The sequence below is a fragment of the Candidozyma auris genome, chromosome 7 (assembly GCF_003013715.1).
Source record: "Candidozyma auris chromosome 7, complete sequence".
Lineage (NCBI taxonomy): Eukaryota > Fungi > Ascomycota > Pichiomycetes > Serinales > Metschnikowiaceae > Candidozyma > Candidozyma auris.
The window spans coordinates 442259-462941 of record NC_072818.1 but is presented as its reverse complement, the minus strand read 5'-3'; the positions used below and the strand labels follow the sequence as shown (position 1 = coordinate 462941).

Below are 20683 nucleotides of genomic sequence, written 5' to 3'. Positions count from 1 at the left end.
TTCAAGGTACGGGATTGCTCGCGTGGAGGCGAGGCGCCTGGCGAAGTATCTCATAAGCACAATGAAAATCATTGTTCCTAAGTACCACCGCTTACTGTGGAGGGTTCAAGTGGCCGCTTTGCCGAACTTAGAAATGTGATATCGAGGCATGAGGGAAATTTTTCACTTGCCATCATTCACGGAGCGATGTGTGATACCGTGCATGATGAGCGTCCTCTCAAGCCACTTTGAGACCAAGGTCTGGCCTATGGCGCTGTAAAACTATTGCCAAGGGCCACTGTCGAGAGCCAATCATGTCAATTGATCTCGAGGAACGAAAAAAACACGAACCACAATTCACTAGCTTTTGCCTCGAATTGAGTGTCTCTAGAAGTCTCGGGAAGACCCTTTTGTGTACTAATATGCGAGGGCATGCCACTTGATGCCTACCACCAGCAAGAGTGTATTGCTCACTCCCCGCGTTCCCTGTGGGAGGTAAGCCCGTGTTAGTGGCACTAAGCATCGCATTAGAGATCAATGGCTTGATTTGGGGGACTAATGTGGGTTGTGATGTGTCGAGACAATAGGGTGCCCGCAGCCCCGACTTATAGCCGACTTTGCAGCCATTTCGAACGAGTGTAACAAGTCGACGAAAATTGCTGCACTTATGAGCGCCGACAAACTGAAGTCTGTTGATGATGATTCTCTATTTCTGTCTGGTTTTGTTCGCCATACTTGCCCATCTGGCCGTCCTTGTGAACTTTTCTAGATACCGTTGAACGTCACCTGCCCGGGCTGATTTGTTCTGGGTCGCACAATTTACGAGACAGGCTGGCCCAAATGAAAAAGTCTCCTGGGCGGACGAGATGCATCAAAGGAATCAAAACACCGCAAATCACTTCAAGTCCATCAGGCGTCAATTCACTCTTTCCATGTCAATGGACTAGCTGTGGAAAATTCTTTGCCGTCGCCCTCGTTCCTTTTTGGCTTTTTCTCCTCTGGCTGCCTGCCTCTGACTTCCTGCCACTGGACCTGCGCAAGTGGCGCGAGCACTCACTACAGGGCCCGTGCTTCACCACCACCACCTCGAACCTTCTCAACCTTCATTGATCTCGCCACACAGCCTTTCAATTCCAAAAAGAAAAAAAACCCTCACATGACTAAACTCTCCGTACCCAATTGACCATAGCCCCAGTGCTATCTCTTTGCTAACTTCTTGCATATTCTGTTTACGCATGGCTCTGCTCCTCTGCTCCTCCCCCCAGCAAGCTCCGTAGTCTCCCTGCCCAGTGTTCGCACTCCAGAGAAGCGTCGCACTCGGTGCCTAAGCGCCCTTGGCCCTGCCACCTGCCTATAGAAACCTGTCCCTCGCTTTCACCCACAAAAAAACCACTTCACTCTCCTTTCGCCTTCTTTCCTCAGGCAGTCAATTCCCAGCAGGTTCCTAACCCAGACCAATTCATTTCCCACTTCATCAAAAGTATCTAAGGTCTCCACCTCCCTCAAGTCCAATCTTTTCCCTGCGTTTTTTCCTGCCTTTTTCACCCCTTCTTCTATCCCTCCCTTCTTCGTTCTTCGGCTCGTTTTATCATGAGCAACGACAAGCTTCCCCAGAACCATCCGTCGTCGCCACCGGGGCTCACGCCTTCAAGGGCCGGCCTGGCAAAGGCTAAAAACCTCTACATTGCTCATCGCCGCTCTCCGTCCGACTGGACGTCGTTGATGGTGGAGCAGTACAATTTACAACGACAGTTGGAGGCGGTCCAGTCGCAGCAAAACAGCTTCTTCAGCAGGGGATCCCGCCAGGCAATCTCCAGCCCAACTTCCAGCAGAACCTCCAGTCAGACTTTGGCCTGCCCCACCTGCGGTCTCCGTCGTTCAATGCCTCGCTGAACCACCGTCGAACGGGCTCCACCCTGTCGCAGCAGGGCCACAGCAGACGCCATTCGTTGGGCGTCAACGAGGCCATCAAGGCAGCTGCCTCCCAGCGGCAGCTGAACTATCAGAATACACAGGGTGCCCCCGCCGCGGGCGCTCCTCAAATCAATGTATCCATTGGTGCTGGCGGTGGCGGCGACCTGCCATACCACCTGCTGCCTCCGTTGGGCCCGGACCCAATCTCGCAATTCCGGTTCCCCAGCACGACAAGCCCCAACTACGCAGCAGCGGCTGCTGCTGGGCCCATCTCTTCGAACCACGAGAGCCCTGTCAATCGGGGCCACGCGCGGTCTCGCTCGGCTGCCTACGGCCAGCCTCCACTGCTGCTGCTGCTGCCTCTGTTCAAGTTTCCTGCCGACAACAACCCATTGCTTCCTCCGGCGCCAGGCTACTCGAACCTTTCGCCTGAACGAGGCGGCTCTGGCGGCGGCCACCTGAGACGCTCATCTCACTTCAGACTGAACTCGAAGAATTTCGATACCAACTCTAGCATCAACTCCAATTGGAGGTCGCAGCAGCAGCCTGCAGCATCTAATCCCTCTGCCTCCTTCACTCACCAGCGCAATGCCTCGTCCACCTTGGAGCCTCCTTCTCTGTTTGTTCCGGGCCACAAGGGCCGCGGCGGCTCCTACGGCGGTGGCTCCGTCTCGTCGTTGTCTCTGTTCATGCCTGGGAACTCCGGGTCGAATTCCGGCGGTAACTCTGGCGGCAGGAAATCCCTTTTCGCTCCTTACTTGCCTCAGCTGTCGTTACCTGAATTGATCAACGAGGGCAGACTTGTCACGGGCATTTTGCGGGTCAACAAGAAAAACAGATCCGATGCCTACGTCTCCACCGACGGTCTTTTGGACGCAGACATCTTCATTTGTGGCTCCAAGGACAGAAATCGTGCTTTGGAAGGCGATTTGGTGGCGGTGGAGTTGCTAGTTGTTGATGAGGTGTGGGAGTCCAAGAAGGAGAAAGAAGAGAAGAAGCGCAGAAAGGACAACACCTTGACGAAGAACAACGCCACCTCGGTGTTAAGCGACGATATCCACAACGACGCCACTTCCACGCTGCCAGGCAATGACGAGTCCAAGACCGACAAGGACGGTGAGGGTCTCGGCAGAAGAGGCTCTCTCAAGCAAAGACCGACCATGAAAAAGAATGACGACGTCGAGGTCGAAGGCCAGGCGTTGCTTTTGGTGGAAGAAGAAGAGATCAACGACGAAGTGAAACCTTTGTATGCTGGCCATGTTGTGGCGGTTGTTGATCGTATTCCTGGCCAAATTTTCGCCGGTACGCTTGGCCTCTTGAGGCCTGCTCAGGCTGCGCAGGCTGCTATCGATAAGAAGACCGGCAAGGAGCCCTCTGTGCAAACCCCTAAGGCTCCCAAGATTGTCTGGTTCAAGCCAACTGACAAGAGAGTGCCTTTGATAGCCATCCCCACTGAGCAAGCCCCCAAAGACTTTGTGGAGAACCACGAAAAGTATGCTGATCAGGTATTTATTGCTCTGATCAAGAGATGGCCAATCACTTCGTTGCATCCATTTGGTACTTTGGTGAGCAAATTGGGCAAATATGACGATCCTCAGGTGGAGATCGACTCCATCCTCAGAGACAACAATTTCACCGACGAGTACTACTCTGGATTGGATGGCGACGATGGGCTTGTTAAGTCCTTAATTGCATCATTGCCAAGTGTGGAATCCGAAATGAGTAATCCTGATAGAGCTGGGTTTTTCAACGACTACATCATTGCATTCACTGAAAATAAGCTGTTCGTTGATAATGCCATGCACGTCAAGCGTCTCAGTGATACTATCATTGAGTTGGGATTCCATGCTGTGGACATTTCGCATTTTGTGCAACCCGGATCTCCATTGGAAAGAAAGGCTAAAAAGATCTCCTCGTCTGTTTTCTTGCCTCAAAAGGCTTTACGCTTGTACCCTAATGAGTTTAATGATTTAATTTCCTTCAAAGATAACGAGAAGAGCTTGGCCATTTCGGTGACTTTTGAGATTGACACTACGTCTTTCGAAGTGGAGAAGGTACACATTCGTGAATCTGTTGTTGTTCCAAAACTGACAGTGTCGTTTGATGATGTGGATGCTATTTTAAGCAACAAAAAACCCAATGATGAAATCACCTCGGCAACGTGTGATTACATCAAGACATTTGCTCTCATCGCCAAGGAATTCCGTCGTCAGCGTTTGAACGACAGAAATCTTGGTATCAGCCCCTCATTAACTCTTTTGGACCAGCTTGACGATGAGAAAGTCAGGTTGCACTTGAACATTTTTGAATACAGCTCTGCTTTGAGAATTGTTTCGGAAATTGGTCATAAGGTAAATGCCACGGTCGCAGCCAAGGTTCATGCAACACTAGGTGATGAGGCATTTTTGCGTCGTCAAGCTTTGCCTACTTTGCAAAAGATCGAAAACTTCTCCCGCAAGGCATACAATTTAGGTTTCAAGATCGATACATCCACTTCGAGCAGCTTGCAGCAATCTATCCTTAAGATCAACGATCCTCTCAAGAGACAGTGCATTGAAACCTTACTTTACAAGTGTATACCACGGGCCAAGTACTATATTGCTGGGAAACAGGACCCAGAGAACTACTCGCATTACTATTTGAACTTGCCACTTTACACTCATTTCACATCTCCCTTGCGCAGATTCGCCGACTTGATTGTCCACAGACAAGTGAAGCAAGCAATCAGTGCCTCCGCTGAGCGCGACAAGATTCCTGATTTGGATGCTTTGAAGGGAATATCTGACTACTGCAATTTCAAGAAGGATTGTGCCGCCAATGCGCAAGAGCAGGCGATCCACCTTCTTTTGTCCCAGACTATCAACGAAATGAGCGAGCATGCTGGTCAGTTGTTGGTAATGGGAACTGTTCTTCAAGTTTACGAATCCTCCTTTGACGTTTTCATCCCAGAGTTCGGTATCGAAAAGAGAGTCCATGGTGACCAGTTGCCCTTGGTAAAGGCAGAGTTCGATAAGGCTAACCGCATCTTGGAGTTGTTCTGGGAAAAGGGCGTGGACGCTGCCACGTACGTTCCACCTGATGAAAAATCATCTTTGAGTTATAGAAACTCCATCAAAAACAAATACCGTACCTCAGCGCTGGAGGCGGCCAAAATTCAGAGAAAGAATGCCCTGGAAAGAGACAATAATATCGTCCCCGACTCAATTGTCGAGAATCTCAAGGCTTTGAGCATCGACATGCCCAAAGTCACGACGCCACAAGACAAGCAAACTCTCTGGAAGTCAATGCCGTCTTCACCTTCACTCAACCTGTTTGGTGGCTCCAGCAGACCAAGCTCCGGGTCATTCCTTGACACAAACATTGCAGCCCGTTATGACGAGGACGGACTTGCACCTTATTTACAGAGCGTGATCACTCGCGTGGAGAACAATTCTTACATTCAAGAGATCCGGGAAATGCAAACTGTGCCGGTATTGTTAAGGGCAGAAATTGGCATGGCGCTTCCATGTTTGACAGTGCGGATACTAAATCCGTTCGCCAACCAATAAACCCAAAATTCCCTATGATCTATGATTCACGAACATACTCGTCAAACGAACCCTTCGTACTAAGCATAATTGAGTAATATATAAATTCATGAATTGATTGTAGGAGCATATCTAGTTGTAATTTGCAACCATGCAACCGTACACCCGTGCACCAGACTTAGGTATCACCAATATTGGCGGATAGTGAGTAATATACCATCCGTCAAAAAAATTTTCCAAAACGACCCCTGAAGCGAATCTTGTCCCTAGACATTGATTGAGCTGATACAATTGTCAAAAGCATCTCAAGGTTTCAATCCACATGTCTGATAAGAACGAGTCAGCGAAACCTGACTCTGTTCTGGCCGCCAATGACGCTCAACCCGTTGCTAACGCTAACGGCATCGGCCACCCCAAACCGGTTTTGGGCGAATCGGCAGCAAAAAAGCATAAGCTCTCCCAAACAAACTACATCGCGCGAGAGTATGGCACCCCTCTTCAAACCAGAGCAGCGTCGCCTTGCACTTTGAATCCTCCCATCGACAGCGATGGATTGTCCTGGCCCAGCAGAGGAGCAAGATCGAGAATCGACCAGACGGAGGAAGAAGCCAAGCAGCGTGAGCAGCGTATAGCAACCGCAGTGAAGTCGATTTTGCATGAGTTGGGTGAAGATGTGGATCGAGAAGGGCTTTTGGAAACTCCAGAACGGTATGCGAGAGCGATGCTCTACTTCACCAAAGGGTACGAGGACAATATCAGGGATGTGATTAAGAAAGCTGTTTTCGAAGAGGATCATGACGAAATGGTCATTGTTCGTGATATCGAAGTGTTCTCCTTGTGTGAGCACCACTTAGTGCCCTTTTTCGGCAAGGCTCACATTGCGTACATTCCCAATAAAAGAGTGGTTGGTCTTTCAAAACTTGCAAGACTCGCTGAGATGTACTCACGGAGATTCCAAGTCCAAGAACGGTTGACAAAGCAAATTGCCATGGCATTGAGCGAGATCTTGAAGCCCAGAGGCGTTGCCGTGGTGATCGAGGCCACCCACATGTGCATGGTAAGTCGTGGTGTACAGAAGACGGGGTCTTCAACGACAACAAGTTGCATGTTGGGTTGCTTCCGTGTGCAACAGAAAACCAGAGACGAGTTCTTGACGCTCTTGGGTAGGAAATAGACATTGCACAGAAGGGCTATGTCCCCTTTTCTTGAAAGAAACGACATTTACACCATCTTGGTGCTTCACTCATAGAGCTCCTCTCAACAATGAGCTTTGTTTTATGACGCTATGATTCACCTCATACCTCTTCAGTTCTTATACAAAATGCATGATTCCTTAGACAGACAATGGCATAGTATATTACCTGTGTGCCTCTATAAGCTCAGCAGCTTTGAGGAGGAAGTGGTCGTAGCCATACTGCGACATCACCTGAAGGCCGTAGCGACGATTTCTCATTGGCACAGAAATAGATGGACATCCTGCCAAAGAAGCAGGAATCGTCATGATATCGTTGATGTAACCATTCACAAGACTCGACTTGCATGCCAGTTTATAATCTTCTATTGTTGGAGCCTCCCCAAATGCAGTGGGCGCCACTAATACATGGACACCATCTGGGTTCTCTGGAGTGTTCAAAAGATGATTGGGGAAGGTAAGAACGTCATTCATTTCCTCCACAAGCAGCTGTCTAATCTTAGTTGCTTGCACAAAATGATCACCAGATTCTGAAGAAAGCGTAAAGTTGCCCAAAAGGGTTCTTCGCTGAACTTCAATCCCAAGACCCTTAGATCTATTAGTGGAAACGATCGTCTCAGGATACTCAGGCTTAATTGAAACACCATACCTCACGCCGTCAAAGCGAGAAAGAGTAGATGCTGCGCTGGCGGAAACCAAAGTGTAGTATGCTGGAAGAGCTTTTTTGATGCTGGGTAGAGAAACAGGGATAATTGCGTGTCCAGAGTCTTGCAAATTTCGAAGTGTGGCAAAATACTCACTTCTTGTTTCTTCCAGCATCTCTCCAACCAAGAACTCATGCGGAACACCAATTTTTAGCTTCTCTGGGAGGAATGCAGCGCCAAATTTCTTTCGTATCCATATAGGCATACTAGTTACGTCCTTCTCGTCGTACTTATCGATCACATCAAATGTTTTTCTCAAAACTGCAAAGTCTCTCGCTAGAATTCCCACTGTATCGAACCCTTGTGCGTATGCTACCACTCCCCACCTTGAGACTCTTCCATACGTGGGTTTGAACCCAAGAATCCCACAGTAGCTTGCTGGCTGACGAACTGAACCACCTGTGTCTGTGCCTAAAGAGAAATCACAAAGCTCACCGGATACTGCAGCAGCAGAGCCGCCAGAAGAACCACCAGCAACACGAAACTCCTCGTAGAGCGGGTTTTTCACGGGTCCAAACGCAGAGTTGGTATTTGAGGACCCCATGCCGAATTCGTCCAAGTTGTTCTTGCCCAAAAGAGTTGCTCCTGCCTCATTCAAGAGTCTCACCACTGTAGCATCAAATGGACTGTAGTAGTTTTTTAGAATTGCGGAAGCACATGTGGTAGGTTCTTCTGTGGTGGTGATGTTATCCTTAGCGGTCCACGTGAGAGGTGCTAGAGGACCCTTTCCGGGTTTTGGGTTTGCCCGAACCGATATCAATGCGTTATACGGGTCCCTTATAGACGTGGCAAGTGCCCTTTTTCCCAATTGATGCATTTTGCGTGTGAGTGTCGAGGTTTCTACTTTTTGGTGATATTTGCGATACTGGAATTCAGTGCTCGATAAATGCCGGGACTGCAGGAAAGGGTCTGTCTTGGCTCTACAAATCCCTCCCCAATGAACAAAAATATAGCCACTATTAAATCGTCAAAATTTTAAAGTCGTGATTCTCCATATTCACACTTATTGTACTTATTTTGGTGAGGGTACGGAGGATACCGAATGCAGAAGCCTGGACCCATGCAGTTCATCTCTTTTTTGCAGCCACAGATTTGAAACCCTTGTAGAAGGCGAAAATCTACAAAACCAACATTGCCCTATTCCAAAATCTTTCTACTTTTTAGCGACACCATTCGTCTTTGAAATTTTTTATGATATATTGTAGAAAAGGGACCGGCTATGGAACCTGGGCTAATTTTGGTGTACGGGTCTACCCTACCAGTATATCGTCTCAAATCTTCACAAAAAATTATAAACCAAACCTCCCCACACATTAATCCCCATGTCCTTAGTAGTCGCTGCTGACAAAGGCAAAGGCTTTCTTGCACAGGCCAACAACGTAAAAGTTGCAGTGGCGTTGGCACTTGCTACTCCAAACGTCGAAATCTCCAGGTCAGATGACTCATCTCTCCAGCTCAAAGAGGTGAAGTCTGCATTTGAGCTTGTAGAGCCAAATGCTATAGTTAAGTATATCACTGGAGATTTCAGCAATGGTGTTAATATCCTGACTGAGGAGACGGACGTTTACCAGGCGTTGAAATCTGGGAAGAAAGAACTAGCTGTGGAAGCGTTGAAGAAGTTAGAGACGCCACAGGATACGAAAGAGCTGAGCGCTAATATAATCGTCTTTGGTGCTGTGTACCCTTTCTTGACGGATATTCAAGAAACTAGTATTGGTAAGTGGGCTGCTGAGTTCTCCAAAAATCCCAAGGTAGCTGAAGGTATTGCCAAAGCTAAGACTGTTACCAAGACTGAGAGAACCGTTGCATCTGCCACGGGCGCTACTCGTGTCAAGACAGGATACTTGGTGAAGGAGCAAGGCGACAACATCCAGCCTAAGGAAAATGAAAGAAACATCTTGATCACGTCGGCGTTGCCTTACGTGAACAACGTTCCTCACTTGGGTAACGTTGTCGGCTCGGTGCTTTCCGCAGACATCTACGCCCGTTACGCGAAGAACAGAAACTACAACGCTCTTTTCATTTGCGGTACCGACGAATACGGTACTGCTACGGAAACGAAGGCTTTGGAGGAGAAGATTACGCCCCAGCAGCTCTGTGACAAGTACCATAAATTGCATAAAGAGGTTTACGACTGGTTCGACATAGAGTTTGACCATTTCGGCCGTACTACTACCCCATTACAGACCGAAATTGCTCAGGACATATTCATGAAATTGCACAAAAATGGTTACTTGGAGGAACAAACCACGGAGCAGTTGTTCTGTCCAGTGCACAAGGCTTTCTTGGCTGACAGATTCGTTGAGGGAACCTGTCCAAAGTGTGGTTACGAGGATGCTCGTGGCGACCAGTGTGACAAGTGTGGCGGTTTGTTGAACCCCTTGGAGTTGATCAACCCCAGATGTAAACTTGATAATGCCACTCCTGTGGTGAAGGAGTCTACACATATTTACTTGAAGCTAAACGAGCTAGAACCCGAACTCAAAAAGTGGGTGGAGGAAGCCTCTGAAAAGGGCTCCTGGTCCAAGAATTCTAAGACCATCACCAACTCCTGGTTGAAGCAGGGTTTGGAGCCTAGATGTATCACCCGTGACTTATTCTGGGGAACACCTGTGCCTTTAGAGAATTACGAAAACAAGGTTTTGTACGTGTGGTTTGATGCATGTATCGGATACGTTTCTATCACTGCCAACTACTTCAAAGACAAATCGGAACCAAAAGCTTGGGAGAAATGGTGGAAGAACCCTGAAAACGTCCAATTGTACCAGTTCATGGGTAAAGACAACGTTCCCTTTCACACGGTTGTTTTCCCATCTTCGGAAATCGGCACCAAGGAGAAGTGGACCATGTTGCACCATTTGAACACCACAGAATACTTGCAATACGAGGATGGTAAATTCTCCAAGTCTCGTGGTGTCGGAGTTTTTGGTAACAATGCCAAAGACACTGGAATTTCTCCGTCCGTATGGAGATACTACTTGGCGTCTGTTCGTCCAGAAAGCTCGGACTCTCACTTCTCGTGGAAGGAATTCGTCACTAAGAACAACTCTGAGCTTTTGGCCAACTTGGGTAATTTTGTCAACAGATTGGTGAAGTTTGCCATTGCCAAATACAACGGTGTTGTTCCTGAGTTCGACCCAAGAAACATTCCAAACTACAAGGCTTTTGAAGATGATGTCAACACGTTATTGGCTCAGTACATTGAGGCCATGGAAGCCGTGAGCATAAGAAGAGGTTTAGAGTTGGCCATGTCTATTTCCTCCAGAGGTAACCAGTTCTTGCAAGAGAACAAGTTGGACAACTCGCTCTTCAACGATTCGCCCGAAGTTGCCGATGCTGTTGTTGGTGTTGGCTTGAACTTGATCTACTTGGTTTCTGCTGTCATCAGTCCATTCATGCCAGAAACCAGAAACCAGATTTCCGAGACCTTGGCTGCCCCACCATTGTCGATCACAGATAAGTTCGAACTTGTGTTGGAGCCAGGCCACAACATCGGCAAGGCCCAATACTTGTTCAAGAGAATCGACGAAAAGAAAATAGACGAGTGGAAGGCCTTGTACGGCGGAAAACAGCAGAAGTAATCTGCCAGAGGCAAAGCCACAGGCAGGTCATATGGGCCACTAAAGAGAATAGATATCTTTTAAGTATAGATGTTTAGGGAGTTGAGGGATCTTTTGGACACTGTCTCGAATCGCAAATGCTGCTGTTGTAGTTCCGTAGTTCCCCGGGAAAAAGCCTCAGCGCTAAAAACGTTGCTTTCCCCATAATATCCTGCACGCAGCCGCCTCGACACATCTTCTATTTTCCGCATGTGCTATTGGGTTCCGAAGCAGGCTGTCATACCTAAGTCATTCTAAACAGTGAATGGCGTACTCAGTGTTCAAAATCGAGAACATCGAGAAGCAACTCCCGCTTTTTTGCCCCACCGCAACTATGGTATGCCTATAAGCAGCTTACCCCAATTTGCAGTCAAATCATCCAACCGGTATGCATGCAGTTCTGGCGTCACATAGGTTGTTAATGCGCATTCAATGATTCTGGGGAAGGAGGGGGGAAACCACAAGGAGAGCGAAAACTCCGGGTATAAAGAGGGAGGCGTCTCCAGGTTTATGTTTCTAGATTCTTGCTTTTTCAACCACAATGTCTTTCACCGCTAGAGGTCCGCTCTTGGGGTTTTCTGCTGGATTGATCTTGCCAGTGCTTGTCTCCCAATTTTATATCAGGCCTCGTTGGCTAGGCGACGTTCAGAAAGAGATTTATAAGCTCAGACACGAGTTGGACTTTGTTGGATGGAACGTTCGAATCTTGGAAGAGGCTAAAGGTTTCCAAGAGGCAGACCTCTACCAGCCCTTGACCATGAGTCACACCCACCAATGACGACGGGGAATCGTCGATTTTCAATTTCCTTCAGCATTGGAGTCCGGAACTCCTAGTATGTATTAATAATTGCCCACATTTATCGTCCTTGTGTAGTTAACTTTCATCAACCAGCCCTTCTTCGTCAGAGCCCTCGAGGTCACCTTCAAGATCATCAAATACATCTTCTTCGTTCATCAATTGTCTCACGTCCTCATTTGTGATCTTGATGTTTTGGCTCTCCCAGCTGCCTAAGTCTTCCAAATTGTTCAAATCGCCTCCCGTAATTGCACGAATTATATGAAGCTTGATATCCTTGGGCTGCTTGCTGAAATCTATCTTCTCCCGCTTATACTCTTCCACCTCAGGAGAGTGGCCAATACTCTGTCCCACTCGCACCAACGTTTCCACACACAGATTAGAATTGTCAACAAGATCACGATCAAACTTGAACTTGCTGTTCTCATAGAGAAGTAAGATTGTGGAGCCCCCAAATTTGAAATATCCCACTTCATCGCTTCGGGACACTTTCTGTCCTTCTTTCACAGTCAACACAGTGGAACCGACCATCATGGCGCCAACAGCAACCATGATTACGGTTCCAAAATGCTCAGTTTCAATGGGGATGATCACACGTACATTCTCGCCATAAACGTCTAGATCGGAACGAATGGCCATGGGATTCACAGTGTAGTATTCTCCTTCGATGAATTTCATAGGACCGATAATACCAGTCACCGGCGAATGGAACCGATGATAGTCCTGTGGTGCAAGTCTGAAGATCCCGATGCTGCATTTGCCAGAATCAAAGAGGTCGGTATTCTCGAGCCCGTTGTAGTTGCCGTTGAAAAGCTTGGCTACGCTGAAGTTACGACCTTTAATCCAAAGCTCAGTGGCATCATCAACAGTCACAAAAGTGGTACAGCGACAATCAGCAGGCGATACCAGCACACGTTCTTCATCAGGTGCCTCAATGGGTCTAGCGCCTGGCTTGAGCTTTCTGTAGAAGAACTCATTAAATGTGGCATATTTCAGAGGGTCACTGATGAGACACTCGCTGAGATCCAATTTATGAAATTTGATGAATGATGATATATCGGCCTTCAGCTGCGGTGAGTCGAATTTAATGCCCTGTTTCACACTCAATTTCCTTAGTAATGTTCGAATACGTCTTTTCTTCGCCTTGTCTAGCCCTTTATAAAGTAAACGAATGCCTAATCTGACACTTACATTCATCTTCTCTTCCATGATAATACCAGTAGATCTGTCCTGAACCAAAATATTGGCAGAGTTGCTTCCCAACCCGTATTTGCCGTACGTCAATTTGATCAACACCTTCGTGAACCAGCGTTTGGAAGCAGCTTGTGGTGTTACAAACGAAGAGTTTAGCAACTTGCTTACAATGCTCCAATCTTTTGAAGCGCAGATTGCAACGTGAGTAATGATATCCAGGTCCTGTTTCTGGGAAAGCCTTTTCTTGCAGCAAATTGGGCATCTGTCGATTTCGAAGATCTGTCCCTCAGACTCCGTAACCAAATAGCTCTCCAAGCAATCGACGATTTCTTCGTGTGAAAGAGTGTCTCCTCCCCAGGGAGAACGATCAAGCTTGTGAAAGAATTTAGCCACAATGTCATCGCTGTTGTCACATCCAAGGGTATCAAGCAATGAAATGAGCTCAATGTAGTCTAGTTGTCCCGGTGTTTCGTTGACGTTGAACTGCTCTAATAAAATTGTCCAAAAATCTCTTCGGAGATTTTCATACGTGAGGTATCTTGCACGAATTCGGATGCTAGTATTGTGGTTGGCAGCGTGCTTCTCTTTGTGTAGTTTCAAAGAGAGATCTAGTGTTTTGAACAACGAGGTGTCCACGTACAGCACCGAGTAGTGGCGTTTACGAAACTTCTTCTTTCTTGATGTAGTCACAAGGTTAGCGTCTTCCGTCTCTGCCAAAGACATCACGTTGTTACTTGAAGCAGTTCTCTCCGTCAAAGAAGCTAGAGAGCTAGCCAGACCTGTGCGTTCCAAACCTGAGTTCGTCGTCACCAGCTTTTGGCTACTCTTAGGTATTGGAGATGGCCTGGGCACAGAGGTTGCGCTAGAACGTGCCGAAGGTGGCGGCCTAGAACCTGACATCGAGCTGTTGTTTGAGGACGACCCCGGTTTATCGCTATCGTCTTGCTCCAGAGCAATGTCAATGAGCTCTGATATGGGGATCGACACATCAGCTACCTTGTCGTGAAACGAAAAGTGGTCTTTGTCAAGCACACTAAGTTGAACGTTGTAGTTACGCTCGTGTTCCAATATCTCAAAGGCAAGCCGCTCGTTGTAGATAGGGTTTAATGTATGGCGCTTCCAGCTTGTACGGAATGTCTTTTTGCCAAACGTTACCACGACAAAGGGGTCCATGTCGAATGTGGTTCTTGTGAAGTTGCGTAGCGGAGGCAAATCTGTGACAGAGATGATCTCAACGAAAAGCACCCCCTTCACGTTTCTGTGCTGTAATTTATAGCTGCTAGCGGCTTTTTTCTTTCTGAACCTTCTCTTCTTCGGCACATCGGACCCACTGTTTCCTCCAGTATCCGAGTAAAGCCCACCCCCCTCACTCACGTAGATGGAGCCCACACTCGTAGCAGAAGATGCCTCGGACATGCTGCCGGAGTCCTCCACGGCGTCGTCAATGACCTTCAAGTGAGACTTGGACCGATGCAAATCATCAAAAAGTTGCTGCGACTGGCTGTGCTGGAGATACTGGCGAGGACTGGAGTCTGAAGCCGATCTCTTTGGTTTCCTGGGCGACTCGAGCGACTCCGCATCGGACGCATCTGTGAATGCAATATCTGTCAATTGCTCGTTCACATCCACGTAGAAGCTCTGCTCGTCTGGATTGACTACCGCAGGACTCAATTCCTGGTACATGAGGGAGTCTAGCCATGATCTGAATGCCATTTTCAAGTCTGTGGTTTTTTCAGAAAGCTCTAACGTCGACAACTCCTCTGCTAGCGGGGTTGACGGTCTAGGCGGGGTGGCAGCGACAGAACCATTACCAGCACCACCAAAAGACAAAGTGTGTGATGTTGGCGGCGTCACCCTCAACTGGGGACCCCCTCCTGAAACCGCCTCTTTCTTCTCTGCGTCACTGGTCCCTCCACCTACTAGCTCAAACGAAAGAAGAAGCGAGCCGGTAACAAACGAGTGCTCCTTGCGGCTCGAGAAAAGCTTATACCACTTGGGCAGCGTCACGAACGAATCGGCAAAGATTTCGCTGAGCAACAAGCGCACCTCCCCCAAGTAGGTCTTGGACCGGGTCAGCTTGCTCCACACTGAAAGCGTAAGCAACTGCGAGCAGTCGCCGTTTCTTAAACTGATGACAAACTCATCGTCCCACAGCGGATGCGATGTGTTCAATTTGCGTCGGCTGCGTTTCTTGAAGTTGTTGAGCTGTACAAGGAGCGCTGCGTTAATCAGCTTACCTTTATAACTCTCGGGCAAACAGAGGTCTGCAGCTCTGTAGGCGTTGATTTTGAGGCGGAGCCCTGAGGAGTTCTTCAGCTTTCTGCGTAGTCTCATAGAAGTGTTGATATGAACAAGATGGTAACGAAAAGGTTGGAGACGTTGGAGTTGGGGAATGGGTTGGGCTGGCGGTGCTAATGATGTCAAGTGGGAAGAGTTCGCACAGCCCTGTATGATTTAGGCGATGCGCTGGGGGAAGAAGAAAGGTGCAAGTGGCAAGAGGATCAAATTTTGGTACTGCTGTGTTTTCGTGGGAAATCGGAGCCTATTTATACTTTTCTGTGGACCCTAGAAGTAGTGGTTGCCAAACGTGGGAAACCTGGGGTAAGTGGCCGCCGGCCGGCTTAGGCCCTGGGTGCAAAATTCGCGCCATGCAGCCTTCAAACAGTATATGATTCAGCCCCACAAATCCACCAACCGAGCATCATGGTAAGTCACTATGTAGTAAACGAATTAATCGAGCGGCTGGCTGAAGTGCAATAAAATCTGAAGAATATAGGTGAGGATTGGCTTCATTGGCTGAAGCTGGCGGTTATATGCGCAAAGAGGGCGCCGATGACGAAATGCATAGTAGAATAAGCGTAGAATCCAGTCATCAGAACAAAGAAATGCTGTCTGAGTATAAAAACAACAAAAAACCTCAGTAATATTTCACATTTTGACAGTTCTCGGTGCTTACCTGGTGAGCATCTCCACCACGCTCTTGACGCTGAGCTTCTTGATATCTGTGTATGTTTGACCAGTTCCCACAAACAATATGGGCACACGAGTGGCCATCACCATGTTGATCATCGAACCCACCAAGTCACCGACGGTATCGACTTTGGAGATGATGAAGAAATCAAGGTTGCGGCGGTTACCAAATGCGTTGTTGAAGTTGACGGCCTGCTCTACCGAATCAGTACCCACGAGCGCTTCGCCCACCATGATGATCTTATTTGGATTGGCAGCATCACCAAACTTTTTGAGTGGTGCCATGAGCTTGGCGTTTGAATGGGTTCTGCCAGCTGTGTCAATTAGCACGATATCGTAACCTTGCTCTTGGGCATAGGCAATGGCCAGCTTGGCGGTGTTCACCACATGGTCTCCTCCACCGTATCCCTTCTCAAAAAGATCTATCTTGGAGGATGTAGCAGACGCCGAATTGAGTCTCTGCAAGTTGTTCACATGCACTTTCAACTGTTCCACTGCACCTGATCTGAAGGTGTCACAAGCACAAATCAACACATTCATGTTGTTTTGCAAGAACCAGTATGCCAATTTCGCCAAATTGGTGGACTTGCCCACACCATTCACGCCAACCACAGAGATCACGTATGGTCTGCTTTTGCTTGAGCTGTTGCGCTTGATATCGTAAAGCAAATCCGTAGACACATTGGGCGTAAGCGTTTTCGTGAGCTCCTCAGTGAGCACCAGCTTGAACTCTGCCGCAGTAACCTGTCTTTTTCCAATGGTTGTCTTAATCTTGTCTATAATGGTGGTGGCAGTAGGAGGAGCTATGTTCTTCGATATGAGCTGGTCGTAGAATTTCTTCGACACATCGTCGATATCGGCAGCGCCACCAAAGTACGACGAGATCTTACCAAAAAATGTGCTTGTCAACGTCTTGGGCGCAGGCTTATCCTCGTCTTCGCTGTCCAGGTCGCCCAAAATGTCCTGAAGCTCACTCACAAGCACGAGGTCATCCGAGCGCTGGAAATTCGAATTGTCAACCACAAGCTTCTCCTCCGCAAGAGCATCAGCAGAATCGATTTTTCCTTCAGAGTAGTCCAAAGCGCCGTCGTCTGCTGAAACCTCCACCATTTCGCCATTGACCCATTTCCTCATCACTTTGCCCTTCTTCTTGACGGTCTTCTCCACTTTGCTGTCGGAGCTCTTTGTTGCTCTGTCTGGCGTAGTTGCCACTGGGGTTCCCGTTTTGAGCTTCATCAACTGATTAAATTGGTACTCCACAAGCTTCGGCAACTTCTCTTCTGTTCCTTCCTCGGTCACAGTTGCATACGTTCTCAACACTCCCAGCAAGCACAGCTTGACCTTTGCATTATCCAACGTGGTCACCACGTCGAAATACAATGCAGCGTACAAATTGCCCTTCTTCAAGGCGTAAAATCGCTTCTGGTTGGCCAGAGTGGTGTAGAAGCCCGGGTTGAGCTCTGTATGGCTCTCGTTGACAATGCTATAGATGAGATCATTGAAGGGGGAGATCTTGTTGTTGACTTGGTAGAGCACTTTTCCCGAGGGCTCAAAAATGATAAGTGACTGGGACATGTAAAAAAGAACTAAAATCAAACAAGTGAATTTGATTGAGACTACCTATCACCTCGATAAATCATTTCAGGCAGGCTAATCGCATCAGAAGAGGGACCAAAAAAGAAGCTGGCGTTACAGACAGGATTCGAACCTGCGCAGGCAATGCCCAACACCTAGGCTGCGAGTTAGCAGGGTGTCGCCTTAACCACTCGGCCACTGTAACGTACTGTAGATATCGAACGCGAAATCTGTGTACATATTGCATAAAAAAAAACCCTTTTTTTTTGGTATTTCTGTTCAACACAAAGTAATTCTAAACTTTTATAGCTTTATTTTGAGTGTCTAAGCTTTCTGAACACCAGAAAGAAATATTGACCAAAAGAATTAGGATTTAGGTAAAGTAAGATAAACCCCGTCAATTCAAGCACTCCAATGTTTTGTAAAAGCCTTCTAAGTAACTTCAATCCAAAATAAAAAGAAAGAGACAAAGTCACAATACGACCATCAACAACGGCCAGAAAATCCCCTCTAGTCTCCGGCTAATGCAAGTCCACTATGTTGATCTGTCCCTGAATTGCCTAAGCCGTAAATCTCCATAATTAGACCCACAGCTTCCGAGTAAACATCGACAAAAACAGTACATAAAAAGATAGCCCCAGCTTTCAATATTGTGAGCCACGGGCTCTTCCCAGCAACGAGTGTGTGGTACACTGTGGCCACAATCAAGCACAAAAGCACCCTCCATTCGAAAACAAGATCCAATTGGCCCTGCCTAGCATACATCAACACAAAATAGGGCATCACTCTCAAAACTTCTACGCAGACCAAGTAGGTGATCGCTTCAAGGATAGCTCCGCTGAAGTCACCGTGACTCAAATTCAGTCGTTTGAACCACAACATGACAAGGGTGTAAGCCAAACAGCAGAATAGTATTTTTGCGGGTTGAGTTCTAAGATAGTGTGGTTTTTCTTTGTGGGCAGCTGCCTGAGCTAACTTTGCCTTTTGCTTCTTGAGAAGGTGGAGCACCACATTCCCTACAGTGTACGGCTGTAGATGCGCCTCCAACACTTTGACGATCACATCTAGGGCTTCCTCAGTGACGTGGTCATTTGTGTTTCCAATTTGACCTCCATCAATTGAATTGTCGCTTTTAGTGGTCTCACTAGGTGCATCTGCCGTTTTGATGGCATCCCCTTCTGACTCCTTCCTTGGAGACGAAACAAGTTCCCCTTGACTCGGCTTCGGACTCTTGGGCAGCTCAATCAGATTCTTCTTTGAATTGCCTTCATTCATGAAATTGAATAGTTGGTATCACTGGGTGAAAAAAAAAATACTCATACCCTGATAAGAGCGATAAGCTGGCCCCCGCATTTCTGGCAGGACTCTCACCATCACCTTGAAAAATGCAATTGACCACTGAAATTGCAATTGAACTTTGGCATACTCGTGAAAATAGCCCTGATCAATTGACTTACTGCCTTTGACAGCCACATCTACACCTCACTCTCATGTCATTACTCTAGCCTGTCATCACCTATGTACTTTACACGTCTAAAAATTTACCTCTAAAGCAACGTCTCACCCATGGCACACCTGCCAATGGCACAGGCGGCACTTACCGTATCGAGAACGTGGTTCTCGTGCTCACCCAAAAGAGGGTTTGTCTCCACAACGTCGAGGGAGCTCAAGAGACCGGTCTGAGCCACATCCTCGGCGACAAACAAGCCCTCTCTCAACGTCAAGCCACCCTCGACTCTAGTGCCTGTTGCGGGCGTAAAGGAAGGGTCTATGGCATCCACGTCGTATGACAAGTGGATGGGGAACTTACGGTCTGGGTTGACCTTGTCCAAGGCCATCTCCACCACCTTGCCAATGCCGTACTTGTCCACGTGGTACATGGAAAAAGCAGGGACGTTGTACTTTTTCAAAATGGCCTTTTCACCGGCGTCGACGTCTCTCAAGCCAATGTAGGCGATTTTGCCGGGCTTCAATTTTGAAGGCACCCAGCTGAACTCTGGTGGGTACGACTCCTTGTCGATGCCCAATACAAACGACATGGGGCACCCGTGCAAATTGCCTGAGTCCGTGGTCTTGGGAGAGTTGATATCGGCGTGTGCGTCGATCCACAACACACAAGTGTCTGGGTTGTTCTCCAATGCAGCAGCCACTGTAGCGGTTCCAATCGAGTGGTCTCCTCCAATCACCACCGGAAGCGAGTTGGCCTTGTGGGCATCGAGACACGCCTCAAAGATGAGCTTGTTGCAGTCAGACACGATCTTGGTGTTCTTGACGCCGTAGGAGTCCTTGTCGTTCGTTTTGAACTGCTCAAAAGTGTGTCCCTCAAGTGGGTGAGTCACCGAAGTGTTCCAACCCAACCCCTGGAGCTGCTTCTCAAACCCAGCTTCGAGAATGTACTTTGGTCCGAGGTCCACGCCGCCCTTGGGCTGGCCGCCAGAGAAGGGCGCTGTGATGATGGTGGACTTTCTCTGTGGGTGGAACTTGTAGTCTGGAGTTAGTAAGGGCTAGCGAAGGTGGATAAAGATGAGGAAGCTCACGTACCTGGAGTGGTCATGGGAAAAAGATAAGTAAAAAGTTGTTGCTGAGAAGGAAGCTGGGGGAAAGTGACCGGTATTTATATTCGGATCGTGGGCAGTGGAACATTGGCAGCGACCGATGGAGCCGTGAAGGGAAGGCACACGCGACACGAGCTGAAGTCGTTGTGGGTTGCGATAGGCATCAACAGTGCGACACCGGGACGCTAACGGCAAGAGGGCGCGAAGGGGTCCCCCAATGGAAACAACACCTAAGAGCAGGCCAGTCCGAGTGCCAAACAAGTGGGGATAAACGAAAGAAGCAGCAGGAGAGCGTGACGCAATTGGTAGATTGTGGAGTCACGTAATTGGTCAAGTGGGGGTTGGGGTATTACGGGGTGGAAAGGTGAGAAGGAAATGGCTGCAAAATGAGCGGAACGGGTACTAGGGATGGCTGATAAGGACAAGAAAGAAGGTCGATATGTTTCAGGAAGTCAATCTTGTAGGAACAAAGAATGGCTATATGTACGCTATCTGTGTATGCTTTCTTTATATAGTAGCGGTCCACGACCATACATTTTGAACGAGCCATCTCTTGCCTAGCACAAGAGCCTGAGCAACTTGGAAGTGTCGTTGCCCACCTCCACCGTTTTGTCGTCTTTCACACAACCACTGGTCTCAAACTGCTCCCACGGAAGTGGTAGTTATTTACAAAATTCT

At 48.0% G+C, this 20683-nt stretch overlaps 9 protein-coding genes and 1 non-coding gene across 10 annotated transcripts; 4 read left to right on the top strand and 6 right to left on the bottom strand. All coding sequences in view use genetic code 12, as the record gives it.

Annotated features, from left to right (window-relative positions):
* Nucleotides 1-1569: 1569 nt before the first annotated feature.
* SSD1 (mRNA-binding translational repressor SSD1) lies at nt 1570-5441 on the top strand (the record flags this gene model as incomplete). Its single annotated transcript, XM_054702308.1, has 2 exons — nt 1570-1740; nt 1821-5441. 2 exons carry the CDS (start codon nt 1570-1572, stop codon nt 5439-5441), a joined length of 3792 nt encoding a protein of 1263 aa, XP_054558283.1.
* Nucleotides 5442-5742: 301 nt separating this feature from the next.
* On the top strand, nt 5743-6594 carry CJI96_0005322 (GTP cyclohydrolase I; the record flags this gene model as incomplete). The annotated part of the gene is made up of 1 exon (XM_029036319.2): nt 5743-6594. The coding sequence occupies one exon, from the start codon at nt 5743-5745 to the stop codon at nt 6592-6594; it is 852 nt and encodes a 283-aa protein (XP_028889210.1).
* Nucleotides 6595-6777: 183 nt separating this feature from the next.
* On the bottom strand, nt 6778-8133 carry CJI96_0005321 (glutamyl-tRNA(Gln) amidotransferase subunit HER2; the record flags this gene model as incomplete). Its single annotated transcript, XM_029036318.2, has 1 exon — nt 6778-8133. The coding sequence occupies one exon, from the start codon at nt 8131-8133 to the stop codon at nt 6778-6780; it is 1356 nt and encodes a 451-aa protein (XP_028889209.2).
* Nucleotides 8134-8638: 505 nt separating this feature from the next.
* On the top strand, nt 8639-10897 carry MES1 (methionine--tRNA ligase MES1; the record flags this gene model as incomplete). The annotated part of the gene is made up of 1 exon (XM_029036317.2): nt 8639-10897. The coding sequence occupies one exon, from the start codon at nt 8639-8641 to the stop codon at nt 10895-10897; it is 2259 nt and encodes a 752-aa protein (XP_028889208.2).
* A 559-nt stretch (nt 10898-11456) lies between these two features.
* CJI96_0005319 (uncharacterized protein) lies at nt 11457-11693 on the top strand (the record flags this gene model as incomplete). Its single annotated transcript, XM_054702307.1, has 1 exon — nt 11457-11693. One exon carries the CDS (start codon nt 11457-11459, stop codon nt 11691-11693), a length of 237 nt encoding a protein of 78 aa, XP_054558282.1.
* A 96-nt stretch (nt 11694-11789) lies between these two features.
* Nucleotides 11790-15239, bottom strand: PSD2 (phosphatidylserine decarboxylase 2; the record flags this gene model as incomplete). Its single annotated transcript, XM_029036316.2, has 1 exon — nt 11790-15239. The coding sequence occupies one exon, from the start codon at nt 15237-15239 to the stop codon at nt 11790-11792; it is 3450 nt and encodes a 1149-aa protein (XP_028889207.2).
* Nucleotides 15240-15857: 618 nt separating this feature from the next.
* On the bottom strand, nt 15858-17450 carry SRP101 (Signal recognition particle receptor subunit alpha; the record flags this gene model as incomplete). Its single annotated transcript, XM_029036315.2, has 1 exon — nt 15858-17450. One exon carries the CDS (start codon nt 17448-17450, stop codon nt 15858-15860), a length of 1593 nt encoding a protein of 530 aa, XP_028889206.2.
* Nucleotides 17451-17559: 109 nt separating this feature from the next.
* Nucleotides 17560-17655, bottom strand: CJI96_0005316. Its single transcript has one exon. It is a non-coding gene; the product is annotated as a tRNA-Ser (tRNA).
* A 305-nt stretch (nt 17656-17960) lies between these two features.
* Nucleotides 17961-18725, bottom strand: CJI96_0005315 (uncharacterized protein; the record flags this gene model as incomplete). The annotated part of the gene is made up of 1 exon (XM_029036314.2): nt 17961-18725. The coding sequence occupies one exon, from the start codon at nt 18723-18725 to the stop codon at nt 17961-17963; it is 765 nt and encodes a 254-aa protein (XP_028889205.2).
* A 272-nt stretch (nt 18726-18997) lies between these two features.
* On the bottom strand, nt 18998-20004 carry CAR1 (arginase; the record flags this gene model as incomplete). The annotated part of the gene is made up of 2 exons (XM_029036313.2): nt 18998-19938; nt 19992-20004. The coding sequence occupies 2 exons, from the start codon at nt 20002-20004 to the stop codon at nt 18998-19000; spliced, it is 954 nt and encodes a 317-aa protein (XP_028889204.2).
* Between the last annotated feature and the right edge of the window lie 679 nt (nt 20005-20683).